The following is a 20,273-nucleotide window of genomic DNA, read 5'->3' as shown; positions in this document are numbered from 1 at the left end:
TGCATCACAGAGTTTTTATCAGGATTGGAAATCATTGACGTATCACCCATTACACACCCAGCATTAATCTATTTCATAAGACTGTCAAAGCTCAGCACTCACTCTGTGGAAAATGGTAATTTAGGCGATGCTGAACTCCTTGAGCAGGGAGACTGCAAAAACACTAAAAACAGAAAGAAAGAAGGGCACAAATGCCTAGTGCATTACCTTAAAAATGTATTATAATAGCCAAAAGCATACTCAGAAGCATAAAATAATAAAACGCATGTCATGTAAAACTACAATGACACGGATTACACATCTCTGCAGCTTGGAAAGCTGACACTTTTCGGGAGGCATAGGAGACATAGGAGCGTGCCTACTGAATCGCGTCTGCTTTCCAACCACAGAGATGTGTGACTTTTGTTGAAGGCTGCAACATTCTGTTTCTTTTTGGAAAAATAAAAAAACCTTTAACAACGCATTCTTAAAGCTTTACAATCGACACCTAAAAGCATCAATGATGCAGTCCAGCGCTATATTATTATTATATAGGATTTATATAGCGCCGACAGATTACGCAGTGCTTTACAACTTGAGGGTGGACAGTATAAATACAATACACTTTACAGTAGGAATCAGAGGGCCCTGCTTATTAGAGCTTACAATCTAAGAATATTTAATTTATGTTTGTGAGTAGAAGATAATGATGGTGCAGCGCTAGGTCAGCTGGTCAAACCAGCTCTAATAGAATGAATTAGGAGCTAATAAAGAGCAGAAAAAAAGTCCAGGTGGAAGTCCATGCAAATAGCCCGTAAGTGGAAGTGTGCTCTGAAGAATATATCATCAGGTATATGGATGTGATCCAGTGTGCATATCCTCCACCATATATGCTGGCCTCTCACCTCATAATAGGACCCCTGAGTTAACAGTAGGGTCACAAATGCTTTCTTTATCTCCCCAGAAAGGATAGATCACTGTGTAAAGTCCGTCCTGCATCCGAAACCTCAGACCCAGAATGTCAGACAGAAAGGACACTTCTCGTGGTATCAGTCAATCCATTCAGTTGGCGCAAAAGAATAGAAGCAGATAATAGTGTTCAACCGATTAAAAACAATTTATTTGCATAAAATAAGATCCTCTTATTTGAAAAGCACTTGACCAGTGCGAGGTGTATACAGCTTTTTCTATTAATTTCAGCGGGTGACGTCATAGCTCTTCCCTTGCCTCCGTACGCGTTACGTCCCAAAGAGAGGGACTTCATCAGTGGAGCATGTTTGTGAGTATACTTTTGGTGATTTTAAAACCTTTTTAAGGTGTCTTAGATAATACATTAGGCTTTTGTGCCCTTCTTTCTTTCTGTTTTTAGTAATTAGTTTCATGGTTTATGGACACTGCTATTATATTTAATTCATTTGGATATTATTATTATTTTTTTTAACTATTGTATTAATGTGAATGGTGAATTATGTATATGGTTGTTTCATGATAATTTGTTTATAGGTTGCGCAACTCCAATAACACTAATATAATACGACACTCTAAATCCAAACTTCCACTTTTGTTGAAGGCTAACAAAGTACAACACTCTGTTTCTTTTCAAAAAATAAAAAATAAAAAAAAACGTTAACAAGGCATTCTTAAAGGTTTACAATTGACACCTAAAAGCATCAATTATCCATTCCACTGCTATATTTGACTTATGTTTGTGAGTATACTTTTGGTGATTATAAAACCTTTTTAAGGTGTCTTAGATAATGCACTAGGCGTTTGCGCCCTTCTTTCTTTCTGTTTTTAGTAACTAATTTCATGATTGATGGACATTGCTTTTATATTTCCTTCATTTGGATATTATTATTATTTTTTTTTAATTAACTATTGTATTCATGCGAATGGTGGATTATGTATATGGTTATTTCATGATAATTTTTTTATAGGGCTGCGCAACTCCAATAACACTGATATAATATGACACCCTAAGAGTTGGTTCACACTAGCGCGACTTGTCAGGCGACTTGTCCATTGACCGCTACAGGACCCGTTCTAATAGGAGCAACACAAGCTCCGACTTAGAAAAAGGGTCCTGTACTACTTCGGGGCGACCTCGGAGCGACTTGCATAGACTTCCATTATATGAAGTCCCTGCAAGTCGCTCCGAAGTCGTGGTGCATGGTAATGCACAAGTCGCCCCCGAAGTAGTAAGGAGTCGTGTCGCCTCAGTGTGAACCGGCTCTAAATCATAACTTCCACTTTTGTTGAAGGCTAGCAAAGTGCAACTCTCTGTTTCTTTTTGAAAAAAATAAAAAAACCTTTAACGAAGCATTCCTAAAGCTTTACAATCAACACCTAAAAGCAACACTAATACGTTCCAGCGCTATATTATTATTATATAGGATTTATATAGCGCCGACAGTTTACACAGCACTTTACAACTTGAGCATTCTTAAAGCTTTACAATCGACACCTAAAAGCAACACTAATATGTTCCAGCGCTATATTATTTTTAAATATTATATAGGATTTATATACCGCCGACAGTTTACACAGCACTTTACAACTTGAGCATTCTTAAAGCTTTACAATCGACACCTGAAAGCATCAATAATGCGTTCCAGCGCTATATTATTATTATTATAAATGATTTATATAGCGCCGACAGTTTATGCAGCGCTTTACAACTTAAGCATTCTTAAAGCTTTACAATTGACACCTAAAAGCATCAATAATGCGTTCCAGCGCTATATTATTATTATTTTTATATAGGATTTATGTAGCGCCGATAGTTTACGCAGCACTTTACAACTTAAGCATTCTTAAAGCTTTACAATCGACACCTAAAGCATCAATAATGCGTTCCAGTGATATATTTTTACTATTATAAAGGATTTATATAGCGCTGACAGTTTACGCAGCGCTTTACAGCTTGAGCATTATTAAAGCTTTACAATCGACACCTAAAAGCATCAATAATGAGTTCCAGTGCTATAATATTATTATTATATAGGATTTATATAGCGCCCACAGTTTATGCAGCACTTTACAGCTTGAGCGTTCTTAAAGCTTTACAATCGACACCTAAAAGCATCAATAATGCGTTCCAGCGCTATATTAATATTATTATTATATAGGATTTATATAGCGCCGACAGTTTACGCAGCACTTTACAGCTTGAGCATTCTTAAAGCTTTACAATCGATACCAGCATCAATAATGCGTTCCAGCGCTATATTAATATTATTATATAGAATTTATATTGTGCCAACAGTTTACGCAGCGCTTTACAGCTAAAAGCATCAAAATGCTTTCCAGCGCTCTACTTGATTCACATGAGTTATTTGTGAATGCCCATGTGGACGGAACCTAACAATCCTGAATGGAGCATGTAGCAATGGATCCATGCCATACATAGAAGAATACACGTCTGTGTCAATCTGAATCGACCGCTTAGGAAGGTACGGAGGCGAGCCCCAGTCTTGATTTCCATTTGACAGACGTGTGGCTGTAATCTAGGTGGACATTAGGACCCTGAGGAGGATGAACTCTCTCTGCAGGACTGAGCTAAAACAAACAGCTGAGTGAGAGCAGAGCAGAGAGAGAGGGAGAGGGAGAGGGAGAGAGGGAGGGAGACAGAGATACAGAGAGAGGCAAGGCAAGCAATCCAGGGGGAGACTGAACCCTGGAAAGAGACAGCTTTGGAGGAGGAGGAAAGCGGAGGGCGCACACAGGCGCTGCTAGGATGTAAAAGGAGCAGGCAGCCTCTCGCCTCCCTCCCATTCATACAAATCTCTCCATCCTGCCTGCAGCATGAGAAGGATCAGAGCTAATGCCATCGCCATCCTGACTGTCGCCTGGATCCTGGGGACCTTCTACTACCTATGGCAGGACAGCAAGCCCCATCCTGCAACATCCAGCAGATCCCCAGGCAAGAGCCGGCCACCGGTGAGGCAGGAGGTGCACAGAGAGGACAGGACCAGCCCTGAGGCTGTGAGTATCAGCTGTATATGGGGAGGAACCTGCACCTTCTCATCACTCTGAGGGGGAGGGGGTTAGGGACCGCTTCCCCTGTGACTGGCGGGGGCTCCTTTAATAACAATAATCCATTTCAATGGATGAAAGGAAAGCGTAAGCAGCTACTCCTAGCAACCATTTAGCATCCTTCTCGCCGTTACCCATGGCAACTATTCTCAGGCTTCCTCTTAGAGCATGAAAAGTGAAGCCTGATTGGTTGGAAGATTGGCTCTACTTTTTTGCTTGAATGTCTTAGAATTTCTCCAATCCGCTCAGTTATTAAGTCATCGCTCTTCCTCCGAATAAGTTCTCCTTATTTTCAGACTCCCCCAGCCTCAGCTCTCACTTCCAATACATCCTGCTGGAATTAGCCGTCCTGACAGCCCCATTGATTCTCATCTCGCTCCATTACAGTACACCATCCGTCATCGGTCCCTTCATTAAAGCAATTTGTGGGGATACGGGACTGTATAAACGCCATCAATTTAGTGCATGTCATCGGATAATAAATAGGATGGGAAGCAGAATATCAAATAGGAGATTACAGGGAAAGTTTCTGGAAAGACGTGTGAAAACGTATATTGCGTTTGTAGCGGGTTTTTCGCGCGTTATGTCAAAATTTCATGCAACGCATGACGCGCTTGCATGCGTTTTCATCCGTGCTCACCTGGGTAAAAAACGACAAATGGAAGGTGCGTTCTTGGTGCGTTTTTCAAGCTGACTTTTTAAAAACACTGCGAGATGTGAGCAGATGGAATTTAAAGGGAACTATTTTCATGCACTTTTGTTGCGCTGAAAAGGTGCGTTTTTAGCGTGGCAAATGCACACCAGTGTGCGCTGAGCCTTGGGGTCCTTTCACAACATACTGCACATAAAACTCAAAAAACGCATCCAAATTTCACGTGCATTGGTGTGAATTTAATATGTATTTTCATGCACAATATATTGTGTTATGTTGCCTTGTTATACGCATTGGTATGCATTTTCATGTGCATTGCGTTGTGTTATGTTGCCTTGTTATATGCATTGTCATGCATTTTCACGTGCATTGCGTTGTATTATGTTGCCTTGTTATACGCATTGGCATGCATTTTTATGCACATTGCATTGTGTTATGTTGGCTTATTATACGCATTGGCATGCATTTTTATGCACATCGCGTTGTGTTATGTTGCCTTGTTATGTGCATTGGCATGCATTTTTATGCACATTGCGTTGTGTGATGTTGTCTTGTTATACGGATGGGCATGCATTTTCATGCACATTGCGTTTTGTTATGCCGTCTTGTTATGTGCATTGGCATGCATTTTCACGCTCATTGCGTTGTATTATGTTGCCTTGTTACATACATTGACATGCATTTTTATGCGCATTGCGTTGTATGATGTTGCCTTGTTATACGCATGGGCATGCATTGTCATGCCCATTGCGTTGTGTTATGCTGCCTTGTTATGTGCATTGGCATGCATTTTCATGCCCATTGTGTTGTAGTATGTCGCCTTGTTATACGCATTGGCATGCATTTTAATGCGCATCGCGCTATTTTATGTTGCCTTTTTATACGTATTGGCATGCATTTTCACGCACATCACGCTGTGTTATGTTGCCTTTTTATATGCATGGGCATGCATTTTCATGCGCATTGAGTTGTGTTATGTTGCCTTGTCATGCGTATTGGCATGCACTTTCATGTGCAATGTGTGGTATTACATTGCGTTATGTGTATTTGCATGCATTTTCATGCCATCCGCTGTAAACAGACAAGTCCCTGGAAGGGTCAAAATACTAACAATTTATTTTCTATACCTTTACTTTCAGTTGCATTACATTGGAATGCGTTCATGTGCGTGGCGTTGAAATGCAGATGTGTTGCTTTTTAACACAGTACACTTCAAAGCACAAGACTGCAGTGTGAACAAGGCACACAGAAAACCATTGTTTTCCATGTGCCTGCCCTTGCGTTGACCTGCGTTGATCCGGTGTGGAAAAACGCAGATCACTGCACATCATGCGAACGAGCCATAAAACACACACATGTGTAGGGCAAGTGAAAAGATAGTGTTAGACCATTACGCATGCTGGTTTTGGGTAATCCATTCACAGCTGTGCCTCCGCAATTTAGATGTGATGTATTTTCGTTTTTTAAAAATGCGTGCCGTAAGGCGTTATGAGGGCTATCATGCAATTCCCCACATGCATGTTTTTCTGTATTTTTTGAGCATTTTTTTAAGGAACATTTACCAGTCAGCTTGATAGGAACAGTATTTGATGAAAACGCATCAAAACGCACACATGCATTGCCATAGACTGGTGGTCCTCACAACTCTGTAGAAAGGAAGAAAATTAGATCGTATTTTCCAAATCAAGCTGCAAAGCAGGGCAGGGATGTAAACACCACTTTTTTTTTAATAACATTAGGACTATATGCACATGCTTTGTAGTTCCTCACAGCATTTGCACTGAAATGTTACATTGTCAATCAGCCCATAAACATCTATGTATAAAAAGATACAAAAACGATAAGGACAAAAAAACGATGGGGGAGGTGTGTTTGTCACCCCCATTGGGTCCCCTCCAATTCTATTTCTTATTTTTTTAGTGCAGGTTAGAACACGAAAGGTTAATTCTGAATAGAAGCTATAGGCAACACAGACAGTTTCGTTTCAAGTTTTTGGAAAACAGCATTAAATATATGTAAGCCTACTGCTTACTGCATGTATTAAATTCCATATAGCTAACAACATTCATACCTCTATCAAATAGTATTATTATTATTTTTGTATTGTTGATGTCGTTATTATTGTTGCATGTTTTGTGGGTTGTAACATACAGCCATAACCATTCTATTATAGCTCTTGTGTCTATCTGCCTATCAAGTGTTGATAAAAAAATCCCCATAAGGGCTCATTTACAGCAAAATGCGGTGCGGGAAAGGCGCATTCTGTGTGCGTTTCTTGGCTCGCATGTGAACACGCTGCTCTTGTGAAACGCACATAGGTGCCAAATAAATGTTAATAGAACCCCAAGCGCATCTCACAAATGCAGCGCGTTTTTGGCCACCAAACCACTTGTGGTCTGGTGCCACGAGATCTGAAAAAGTAGTGCTTGCACAAATTTTTCTGTGTTTTAGTACATTTGGCAGCCCATTGAAATGAAAGGGCGATCAAAATGAGAATGTGCGGGACCGGGTTCCAGTGTGAAGTGGCCCTACTCGAATCATTCCAACTTTCCAAATGCAATTATTCCATAGTATCGGACCTTAATAAAGAGGAACTTCACATCCTCCTCCCACTTTTTTTTAACTTTTTCGCTGGTGTTATGCACAAATGACATACTCACCCAATCAGCAAATCCATTGCAGGGAGTAGAATGCAATGGCCATGGATATAATGAGTTCAATATGTAAACCCAACATTTCATATTCCTGATATGTGCCTGCTGTATCATGTACTTGTATATGAAAGTATCCTGTTCTCTTGGCATTGCTTCCTTTGGGTGAAATCCTTAGTGATCCTGCCAGTCCCTCTGCTTTTGTTTTAAAAACTGACCACACTAGGCATAAAAGGACATTGCGGTCAGTTCTCTAGCTGCTCTCCTCCAATGATCAGGCTTGTCCTGACAACCCCCTCCAAATCCATTCACTGGGAAGATCAGCGTGCTGCTGTTTCTCCTCCCCCATCTCTCTGAGCTCCTTATACAGTTAGGAACATAGGGAATGTGATCACTTATAAAAAAGGGGGGAAAAAAAGGTATTCATAATGGTTTTTTAAATATATATATATATATACAGTGGGTACGGAAAGTATTCAGACCCCCTTAAATTTTTCACTCTTTGTTATATTGCAGCCATTTGCTAAAATCATTTAGGTTCATTCTTCTTCCTCATGAATGTACACATAGCACCCCATACTGACAGAAAAACACTGAATTGTTGACATTGTTGCAGATTTATTAAAAAAGAAAAACTGAAATATCACATGGTCCTAAGTATTCAGACCCTTTGCTGTGACACTCATATATTTAACTCAGGTGCTTTCCATTTCTTCTGATCATCCTTGAGATGGTTCTACACCTTCATTTGAGTCCAGCTGTGTTTGATTATACTGATTGGACTTGATTAGAAAAGCCACACACCTGTCTATATAAGACCTTCCAGATCACAATGCATGTCAGAGCAAATGAGAATCATGAGGTCAAAGGAACTGCCTGAAGAGCTCAGAGACAGAATTGTGGCAAGGCACAGATCTGGCCAAGGTTACAAAAAGATTTCTGCTGCACTTAAGGTTCCTAAGAGCACAGTGGCCTCCATAATCCTCAAATGGAAGACGTTTGGGACGACCAGAACCCTTCCTAGAGCTGGCCGTCCGGCCAAACTGTGCTATCGGGGGAGAAGAGCCTTGGTGAGAGAGGTAAAGAAGAACCCAAAGATCACTGTGGCTGAGCTCCAGAGATGCAGTCAGAAGATGGGAGAAAGTTGTAGAAAGTCAACCATCACTGCAGCCCTCCACCAGTCGGGGCTTTATGGCAGAGTGGCCCGACGGAAGCCTCTCCTCAGTGTAAGACACATGAAAGCCCGCATGGAGTTTGCTAAAAAACACCTGAAGGACTCCAAGATGGTGAGAAATAAGATTCTCTGGTCTGATGAGACCAAAATAGAACTTTTTGGCCTTAATTCTAAGCGGTATGTGTGGAGAAAACCAGGCACTGCTCATCACCTGTCCAATACAGTCCCAACAGTGAAGCATGGTGGTGGCAGCATCATACTGTGGGGGTGTTTTTCAGCTGCAGGTACAGGACGACTGGTTGCAATCGAGGGAAAGATGAATGCGGCCAAGTACAGGGATATCCTTGACAAAAACCTTCTCCAGAGTGCTCTGGACCTCAGACTGGGCCGAAGGTTTACCTTCCAACAAGACAATGACCCTAAGCGCACAGCTAAAATAACGAAGGAGTGGCTTCACAACAACTCCGTGACTGTTCTTGAATGGCCCAGCCAGAGCCCTGACTTAAACCCAATTGAGCATCTCTGGAGAGACCTAAAAATGGCTGTCCACCAACGTTTACCATCCAACCTGACAGAACTGGAGAGGATCTGCAAGGAGGAATGGCAGAGGATCCCCAAATCCAGGTGTGAAAGACTTGTTGCATCTTTCCCAAAAAGACTCCTGGCTGTATTAGATCAAAAGGGGGCTTCTACTAAATACTGAGCAAAGGGTCTGAATACTTAGGACCATGTGATATTTCAGTTTTTCTTTTTTAATAAATCTGCAACAATGTCAACAATTCTGTGTTTTTCTGTCAGTATGGGGTGCTATGTGTACATTCATGAGGAAGAAGAATGAACTTAAATGATTTTAGCAAATGGCTGCAATATAACAAAGAGTGAAAAATTTAAGGGGGTCTGAATACTTTCCGTACCCACTGTATATATATATATATATATATATATATATATATATATATATATATATATACACACACAAATGTTTTGCCTTTCATTTCTATTTTAAACTTAATGGGTTGGTTTACAAGATGAGGAATTACATATACTTTAAGTGCCGGTTCACAAATATGCGTTGTAAGACATCGCATGTGATTCGCAGCGCACTGCTCTGCAAATCACATGCGATGTCTGTGAGTTGTGAATTCAGCCATACAGTTTGTATGGCTGAATTCACATCGCGTTCGGAATAAAGTCGCACAGGACCCTTTTTTTGGCCCGCACCAGAATCGGATTGCATTTGTGTTCACACCTATGCGATCTGATTCATATCTGAACTGACAGTTCGCACTGCGATATGCAAACTAATCTGTTGTTAACTTTGTATTGACACCCCCAGTGATTCGCATATGGCAGTGTGAGCTGCCTGCGAGTGGGGTGCGATGCTTGAACCCGCAGTGGCTTTGCAGGGTTCCCGCATTGCAATTGTGTAAACCGGGACTATAGAGGCTCATGTCCATCAAGTCAAAAAGTGGTCGCAAAATGGAAAACCTTCCTCAGGCTACATTCACACATGGGCGCTTGGAATCGCGGGCAGAATAGCCGCAATTCTGTCCGCCATTTCAAAATGCCAAATCACACAACGCACATTTCAGATGCCATTAATTTAAATGGAACCTTAAAAAGGGGCGCAGTTCTGCCGCAAAAGTAGCTCCTGAACTTTTTTTTGGGCCGACAAGCTTCAAGCGATGCGGTTTGTCGTGATTGCAGTGCGTTTTATTGCGTGACAATCGCAGCAGAACCTCGCCATTTTTTTAGGTGAATGGCACCTGAAATGTTCATTGTGCATTGTGGGTGTTTTTGAAATTGCGGGCGGAATCGCGGCTCTTCTGCCCACTATTCCAGACGCCCGTGTGTGAATGTAGCCAAAATGCGCAGCTGATCCAGATTGTTTTGCCATCATATCTTCATTATACAGAATGATAAGTGTGTGTTGTGTCGTCTCTTTCATATGTATTTGACTCTTGGACAGCACCGTGTCCTTTTCAAATGTCACCTTTTCCGTTTATTCAGTTGAGAATTTTTAATGTGTTGATTGGGGTTGGGAGGCAGTGAAGTGGCAAATGTCTAATTTCCTCCGTTACTACATGTTTCCAGGAATGTAAATGCCATTTCAGTCTTATCACCCAGACCACGTATTTAATCATGAGGAATATACTCAGTGCTCAGCCATGCTTGAAAGAAAAATCTCTTGTTACTCCTAGTCGGGATGTGTAGCTTGCTCCTATTCACAAAGGTTGGCGTGTGAGAGCAGGCTGGATGTACATAGTGGAGGGATATTTATAATCGCTGATATAATATAGTGTTCCCGTATCCATGGCAGCCAGCATTGGAGAAATGTGAACGGTTTATAGATGATTGTGAATGGTGGAGGTTTCTGGTAAGGGCTTTTAAACTAAAGATTGGGAATAATACTTGTTGCTCAAATAGAAATAGAAAAATATTCCATTGGGCGCCCAGTCGCATTTTGCATTTTGCGCACGTGTTTCTATATGTGTTTGTGGTCAACATGTTGCTGTAGTGATTCTTGTGTTCAAATTGCCCACTGTGTGCTCACAGCAGGGCCGGTGTTTTATCAGAATATCGCTACCTATCAGATTCTGCAACTGAAAGTGACGCTCGGACGAGAAAACTTACTGCGCATGCGCCATGCGTTCCAACATGGCCGCTATGCTTTCCAATGGGTTATCTAATGTGACAGAACACGAGGCAGCGGTGGACATCTTCTTACACCCACGCAAGTCTTGAATTTTACATTTATTTTAGCAGTAAACTAAAATAAATACTTGTTGCTCAAATAGAAAAATATTCCATTGGGCGTCCAGTCACATTCTGCGTTATGCGCATGTGTTTCTATATGTGTTTGTGGTCAACATGTTGCTGTAGTGATTCTTGCATCCAAACTGCCCACTGTGTGCTCACAGCAGGGCAGGTGTTCTATCAGAATAGCTCTACCTATCAGATTCTGCAACCAGAAGTGACTGTCGGACGAGAAAACTTACTGCGCATGTGCCATACGTTCCAAAATGGCCACTATGCTTTCCAATGGGTTACCTAATGTGACAGAACATGAAGCAGCGGCAGAAATCTTCTTACACCCACGGAAGTCCTGAATTTTACATTTATTTTAGCAGTAAACTCACCTTATAGACTGAATAACAGTATTAGATTTCGATTTCAATTGTATTATAGTAAATCTAGCGGGAAACCTGCAGGCAGAAGGGGCGACGGCCATCTTGGTACACCCCGCACTGCTCAGCGACAAAACTGATTATATAGTGAAATAGATTATTTCACTCAGTCGCGGTGAAATAGTCTATTTCAGTCTATAAGGTGAGTTTAGTGCTAAAATAAATGTAAAATTCAAGATTTGCGTGGGTGTAAGAAGATGTACGCCGCTGCATCATGTTCTGTCACATTAGGAACCTATTGGATCGCATAGCGGCCATGTTGGAACGCAGTAAGTTGTTCTCGTCCGAACTTCACTTCCCATTGCAGAATCTGATAGGTAGCGATATTCTGATAGAACACCGGTGCTAGACTATTTTGCACCCTAGACAAGATCAGCTACTTGCACCCCCTCCCCCCCAAAAAGAAAAGTTAGCTCCGTGTGCAAACTGACTGGAGAACTGGATACCTCTTCTTCACGGATTGGCTGAAGTTTGCAGGAGATGACTTTGTCTCCACCTAGCATCATCCAATCTTGCAGTGGTGTGCAGAACGTTGGCGCAGTTTGATTACCAACCGAATGAACCTGTCTAACAGTATGTGTTAAAAACAGGGGTTCAGTTAACACACATTTGCAAATGCATGTGTAAACTGCAGGGCCAATTCATGGCACCCTGTATTACCTGTAGTCCTAAGGGCCCTTTAACACAGGCTTTCCGATCAGGTCAGCCTGTCAATTTTTCAGATGGACCTGATAGGGCACTCCATTAACCCCTATGGAGCGGCGGATGTCAGCGGAGACATGTCCCCTGACACCCGCTGCTTTCCGATCCAATCCTGTCCGTGAAATCCAGACGGATGTAAATCCTATTTTTCATCCATCTGGAGGATCAGATAGGATCGGATGAAAACGCTCCCTATGGTGTCGGCATCACTACTGTGGGCACCCAGCTGTGATAGCTTGTGGCTTCACAGCCGGGTGTGCACTGTTGCTCTGCAGATCCTGAGTGGACGAGCAATCTTCTGGGACCTGTGACATGTCCCAGAAGATTGCAGGGAGGGAGGGGGAGAGGCAAACTTCTGCTCGAGCCGCCTAGAAAGTGGAAGTGGGAGCGGGTACCTGTCAAATCTAGGTACCCGCCCCCCCTCCCCCCAAAAAAAAGTTACACGCCATATGTGGCATGTCAGGGGATCAAGAGGCCCTAAAGTGGAAGTTCCATTTTTGAGTGGAACTCCGCTTTAATAACCAGCCCATTTTTTGCGATACGGCACTGCGTTATTTTAACTGACGATTGCGCGGCTGTTACTGTTACTGTACTAATGACACTGGCAGGGAAGGGGTTAACACCAGGAGTGATCAAAGGGTTAAATGTGTCCTTAGGGGGTGACTTCTAACTGTGTGGGGGATGGGTTTGCTGCATTAACACAGAGACCTGTGTTCCTAAATAGGAAGAACACCGGATCCTTGTGTTCATTACTGACGGAATAGCGGTCTGCTGTGTTTACATCTTCACGGGAAGGAGCGATTGCGGATGCCCCGCTGTGGCCATTCGGCGCGTGCGCTTGCACCACCAGCTATCCCATGAAATATGTATGTTGTTTCGTGGGACAGAGCTGACCTGCCGCAGTATAAATACAACGACTGGTTGGCAAGTGGTTAAAGTAAAAGTGCCTCAAGCGCTAAAACTTTGGATTCCATGACCTGTGTGAGCAGGGGAAGGAGATAAAATGCATGCCTGCGAAATGCGTTGTCATGGCTACAGACCAGCTTGCAGCTCACGCTGCTTTCTTGCAGGCATCCATTAGTGTTCCACACCTCCCATTGTCGTCTCATTGTGACGCCATTCAGGCTCGCCGGCGTTCCCGGCTTGGTTCTATGAAGGGCTGGCCCCCCTGTACAGCTGACAGTTCCTTCCATCCAGCAAAGACATTGGCACCTCTTCACGCTGCCCAGGTTGTTGGACTACACTGCATAATATATCTACGCCCAGGACACCGGTGTGGTACCATTGGTTTTAATTATTTATTTACTTAATGTTGTAGACAATAAACTTTACTGTTTTAATCACTTCTTGGTTCCAATTATATCGCCCCTGACTAGCCAGACTATTGAGCGCTGTCTCTCTGCCCTGGTTTACCCCTTACATTAGGGTCCCCAAAGTCCACCCTCCTTACATCAGGGTCCCCAGAGTTATCCCCTTCTTACATCAGTGTCCCAAGTGTCCCCTCTCCCTAAATCAGAGTCACCATAGCCCCCCCTTATATCAGGGTCCCCAGAGTCTCCCCCCTTACATCAGGGTTCACAGAGTTATGCCCTTCTTACATCAGGGTCCCAAGTGTCCCCTCTTCCTAAATCAGAGTCACCATAGTCCCCCCTTATATCAGGGTCCCCAGAGTCCCCTCTTACATCAGGGTTCCCAGCGTTATCCCCTTCTTACATCAGGGTCCTAAGAGTCCCCTCTCCTTACATCAGGGTCCCCAGAATCCCCCTGGCCGTGGCTGCGCCCTAGGCAGCTGCCTAGTCCCCCTAGTGTTAGCACAGGCCCTGGCTCACAGAGCAAATACATTAATAAAAACCATTGTAGATTAGACTTGTGCACGACGGACAATTTTGTTTAGTTTCATTTTCATTTGTAAAATACATAATTTTGTTCTGTTATATTCGTTATGTTACGTTAACTCGTATCCGGATTTATATAGCGCCAACAGCTTGCACAACGCTTTAGAATATAAAGGGGGACAGTTCAATTACAACACAGTTCAATATAGAAGGAATACGGGGGCCTGCTCATGGAGCTTACAATCTAACATACAGAGGGAATGATCGTTCCTTTCTCTTTGAAGTTCTATGTTCAGTCCAATAATCTGACGAATTAGGTGGTTTTAGTTGTAATCTGCTGGTAATCAGCTTTTGTATTATTTATTTTATTCATTTTCATAGTGCTACATTAGGATCAGTTTAGCTTTTGCTGAATAATTACCAGCATTTTAGCATGCAGGAGGAATCTGTGGAAACCAACCTAAACACACACAGGGAGAGTCTACAAACTCCATGCTGAAGCTGCATCCCCATGCTCCATGATTCATGGGAAATAAACTCTAGAGTTAACACAAACCCGTACTTTGCCTGTTCTGAATGCACAAAATCCCCCAACTGCAGGATTCCTACAAAACAAAGGTCAGACACATACCTAAGCAACCTATTAACTCTCTTGTTATCTCTTGCCTTGACTGTTGGAACTCCCTCCTCGTTGGCCTATCTCTTGGCAGGCTATCCCCTCTTCAGTCTATCATGATTGCTGCTGCCAGACTCATCCACCTTACCAACTGTTCAGTGTCCCCCACCCCTCTCTGCCAATCCCTTCACTGGCTTCCAATTGGCCAACTAATAAAATTCAAAACATGAACAATAACATACAAATCCATTTACACCACAAATCTTGTCTCTAATCTTCACCCAAACCATCCTCTCCACTCTTCCCAAGCTCCCTTGTCTCCTCCTCCCATGCTCATCTCCAGGAGTGGTGGGACCTATGCCATGTAATAAAAAAAAAATAAAAAAATGGAGAAAGATCTGGGAGTCTTAGTTGATGATAGATTAGGCAATAGCATGCAATGTCAAGCGGCAGCTGCCAAAGCCAGCAGAATATTAGCATGCATAAAGAAAGGGATGTATTCCAGAGATAAGACTATAATCCTTCCACTTTATAAAACTCTGGTCCGACCGCATCTGGAGTATTCTGTCCAGTTCTGGTCGCCAGTCCTCAGGAGGGATGTGTTGGAGCTGGAGAGAGTCCAGAGAAGGGCAACTAAACTAATTAGGGGATTGGAGGACCTTAATTATGAAGAGCGTCTGCAATCGCTTGATTTATTCTCCCTGGAGAAGAGACGCCTGAGGGGGGACATGATAGCAATTTATAAATATCTCAATGGGGATCTAAGATTAGAAAAAAAGCTATTCAGTCGAAGGGAATGCATGAGGACTCGAGGGCATACATTGTGATTAGAGGAGAAGCGTTTTAACCTCAGGCAACGTGGGGGGTTCTTTACTGTTAGGGCTACAAGATTGTGGAATTCTCTACCACAAGATGTGGTTACTGCGGAAAGTATGGTGGCTTTCAAAAGACTCTTAGACATACATCTCAAGGATCAGAACATTCAGGGCTATGTGAGATGATTACAGCCACACACACCTACACAGGTTGAACTGGATGGACTATAGTCTTTATTCAACCTCAACTACTAAGTAACTATGTAACTATGTAACTATGTATATTGATATGTGATAAACCCAATAAATAAACAATGGAATGACTCTATGGATTATAAGTATCATGGCAGTTACAACTACTATTGATGCGTCTCAAGTCACGGCTGACTTTTTACTGCTATACTGCATATAGAATTGGGCAGTATTTTATATAGACAACTTTGAATTTGTATCTACCTACCTTCATCAGAATTCTGGCTCCACATCTGGATATTTAGGCAATTTTCAGTTGAGGGTAGAACACCCTCTAAGGCAGGGGTCTCCAAACTATGGCCCTCCAGTTGTTCAGGAACTACAATTCCCATCATGCCTAGTCATGTCTGTGCATGTCAGAGTTTTACAGTGCCTCATGGGACGTGTAGATTCGCAACATCTGGAGGGCCAGAGTTTTGGAGATCCCTGCTCTAAGGGAATTACTGCTGTTGAATATCACATATTTCTGTTCTCTAATTCTTTCAGATTTTGACTTACTAGGAGAGCAATCTGCTGGCATTTATGCAAGAACTATTATTTATTATTTGTTGACATGTCTTGATGTGGATGCACACATTGCTGCTGATCTCATATATTATGTTCAGTCCACTCCCTAGCTTAATGTGGTGGGATATGAGGTGTAATGCTTTTTGGATTTTTTTGACAACACTGACATTTTTTAAATTGCGGTCGGTTGGGAAATACTGTATATTGGATCACAATTCTCCCTCTTCATACATATCTGTTTCTCTTTGATTGCCGGTTGACATTGGTGCGATGCGGTAACCCTGAAAATCCACTGCGGGTTCCCACATCGCACCTGACTCGCAGGCAGGTCACACTGCCATATGCTAACTGCTGGGAGTGTCAATACAAAGTTAACGACACCCCCAGATTAGTTCGCATATCGCCAGAGATGTATAGTAACTAAGTAGAACTACTTCACTACTGTACTTAAGTACCGAAAGGCGGTATCTGTACTTTCCTAGAGTAGAATTTTTTTCTCCTACTTCCACTTTTACTTCACTACATTTTTTTTATAATTTCAATACTTCTCCTCCGACATTTTTTTTTTTGTGCTGCATAGTTACTCGTTACAATTATAAAAATTACCACTGCCAGAACAGTAGATGGCAGGTTTCATGAAGCTCAAAAAAATGTGTATAATGTCATGTGTACTTTTGACTTCTTTTGACTTCTTTCTTTATTAACTTTAACTTTAATAAACGTTTGACTTCTTTCTTTAATAACTACATAACACAGTACTTGTACTTTTACTTTCAGTACTTGAGTAGCAATTTTTTTTCAAAACTACTGGTACTTTTACTTTCAGTACTTGAGTAGCAAAATTTAAAAAAAAAACTACTTGCAATACTTAAGTACAAAAAATGTTGAATACTTTAGTACTTCTACTCAAGTCACTTTTTGATTGAGCACTTCCACTTCTACTCAAGTCACTTTTTGATCGAGCACTTGTACTTTTACTCAAGTATGGATTTCGAGTACTTCGAGTATACAACTTTACATATCGCAGTGCAAACTGTCAATTCGGACAGGAATCGTTTTGCATAGGTGTGAACACCCATGCGATCCAATCCAAAAAAAAGGGTCCTGTATGACTTTATCTGTATGGCTGAATTTGCATCACACTTACATTGCATGTGATTCAGTGGACAGTGGTTAGTATCACTGTTCCCCTTTCAGGCTGCTGAGCAAGGCATTACACTAGGTCAGTATCAATGTTTGCACAGGTTTTTCCACTAGGAGTATTTACAGTAACACCTTTTCATTGCTTTTAATGAATTACAGTAACTGGTGCATTTGTTTTAATATATCTGCATGAAGTTCAGCTTTAAGGACATCGTTGTTCACAAACGCGTAAGCATTCCTTTTCTGGCAACACTAGAAATAAATGTGGCTTTTAATAGGATTGCAGATGGTGAACTGGTCATTCACTTACTATAAGTATACTATAATATTTTACTTTAAGTATTTATATAGTGTGATAGGAAACACATAACATGTTCTGGCTATTGTGTGCTGAGTGCTGTATCTGTTGACCTATGTTTCTAGTGAGTGGAAAATATAATACCATGATATGGATGCAAGCTGCATCATACCAGTATGTGATTGATATATTGATGTACTGGGCTATACTAATGCACATAGGCTACAGACACACATGCAATGGAAGAATATGCAGAGTGAGATTGATTTTCAGAGCTATGTTTGCAATGCTAACCTAAACATGATTGCATTCATTTTCTTTTTATTTAACGCATTTTTACATTTTTACAATGTGTATTTAGTTATTTGAATATCTCTGTTGCAGTTTAGTTATGATTCTACCTGTATATTTAACAAGAATTGTTATTCCCATATAACCTAACCATGAAACATAATCCTGCTGTAGGATTGATTTGCGAAAACTGGGGAGTGCAAAATCTGGTGCAGCTCTGCACGTTTGCCTTTCAGCGTCTAACTTCAGCTTGTTAAATTAAAGTGGTTGTAAAGGCAGAAGGTTTTATTTATTTATTTATTTTTTTATCTTAATGCATTCTATGCATTGGGATAGAAATAAACCTTCTGTGTGCAGCAGCCTCCCTTAGCCCCCTTAATACTTACCTGAGCCCCATCTCAATCCAGCGATGTTGCACGAGAGTTTCAGCTGTCCGGGACTTTCCCTACTCACTGGCTGAGACAGCAGCAGGCACCAAATGGCGCCTGCTGCTGTCAAAGTCAGTAAGCCAATGAGGAGGGAAAGCGGGCAGGGCCGAGCCGCTACTCTGTGTCTAAATGGACACACAGAGCAGCAGCTCGGATCGGGTGCCCCCACAGCAAGCAGGAGAGAGGGGCCAGGAGTGCCGGCGAGGGACCCAAGAAGAGGAGGATCGGGGCTGCTCTGTGCAAAAACACATAAGCGCAGATAAGTAAGACATGTTTGTTATTTTTAAACAAAAAAAACTCAAGATTTTAATATTGCTTTAAGCTTTGACAATAAAACCTGGAAGCTGATTGCTTTCTATGCAGAGCTGCACCAGATTTTGCACTCTCCAGTTTTAGTAAATCCACCCTTATAGCTTCAGAAAATGAACAGACCTTTAAAGATGAGAGAATGGGAGAAGTTCTCTTTAACCCCTGACTTATTATGATGCATTACATGCTATGAGGAAGGCTGCAATAGGTGAAATGCGTTAGCATTGATCCTGTTTACATGATGTAGCCAATAAAGAATATTAAAAGGAGTTATCAAGTTGTTGGCTCAAATCTTTGCTTTGCCTGACTCATTAAGCAGATATACCATGATCACTCCATCTGTCTGACTGTGATCCGTACTAGTCTCCAAAGCATATGATCTCCAAGAAGTCTGTGGGCAATCTGCCTCTATTTTTCAGTGGACTTCTGCAGACTTGTAGGAGGTTGTTGTAATAGGAGAATCCTGATAAGGTTTACTGCAGATCCGCTAATCAGAAAGTAAATGTATGGATTTGCTTTTCTCTCCAGCTTTTTGGGTTCAATCACACCACATGCGTTGGGTTGCGTTAGGTCAATGGTCACAGACAAAGCATTGTGTCAGTTGCTCTGCTTTGATGTGCACTGAAAAAAAGAGGCAGGCACCATTATGCTGAATTGCAGTGCATAACAACCTGTTTAATAAAACAAAAAGCATTTTTTTTTTTTAAAGAAAAAAACGCACTGCAACACACATTAAAAATACATTGCAGTGTATGCAAAAACATACTGCAACACACATCATCAGCTCCTATCAATGTGAATGTGGTCTTCACTACCTGTACTTTTTGGTCATGAATGATGATTCAATAATGAGGTTTGGGATCAGCACATTTGCATACCATGGAATTTTTGAAAATCGTAATTCCTCGGAATGCCAAGACATTCAAAATTGCGCTCAGGTGCATCTTGGTTTCACTGATCATCCTTGAGATGTTTCTACAAATTGATTGAAGTCCAGTTTTTTTTTTTCAAATTCAGTTGATTGGACAGGATTTACAAAGGCACACACCTGTTTATATAAGGTCTCACAGTTAACATTGCATGTCAGAGCACAAACCAAACCATGAAGTTCAAGGAACAGTCTGTAGACCTCTAAGACAGAATTGTATCTAGGTACAAATCTGGGAAAGGGTCCTTCCTAGAGTGGGCAGCCCGGCCAAACTGAGCAATCCATGGGGGGGGGGGGGGGGGGAGACCTGGTCAGGGAGGTGACCAAGAACCGATGGTCACTCCAAAGGAGCTTCAGTGTTTCTTTGTGGAGTAAGGAGAACTTTCCAGAAGAACAACCATCTTTGCAGCACTCCAACAATTAGGCCTGTATGGTAGAGCGGCCAGACGAAAGCAAAAGGCACATGACAG

The 20,273-nt window shown here is 41.9% G+C and overlaps 1 protein-coding gene across 1 annotated transcript in view; it reads left to right on the top strand.

Annotated features, from left to right (window-relative positions):
• Positions 1-3,602: 3,602 nt before the first annotated feature.
• The window catches only part of GALNT16 (polypeptide N-acetylgalactosaminyltransferase 16), a 248,253-nt gene continuing 231,582 nt past the window's right edge, over positions 3,603-20,273 (top strand). Inside the window, exon 1 of the mRNA XM_082275418.1 lies at positions 3,603-3,963. Within this exon, the coding sequence (XP_082131544.1) occupies positions 3,784-3,963 (180 nt within the window). The 5' untranslated portion in view covers positions 3,603-3,783. The remainder of the gene's footprint in view (positions 3,964-20,273) is intronic.

Source organism: Pelophylax lessonae (assembly GCF_965119305.1).
Source record: "Pelophylax lessonae genome assembly, chromosome: 13".
In the NCBI taxonomy this organism is placed as follows: Eukaryota; Metazoa; Chordata; class Amphibia; order Anura; family Ranidae; genus Pelophylax; species Pelophylax lessonae.
This window is presented reverse-complemented; position numbering and strand designations above follow the sequence as displayed.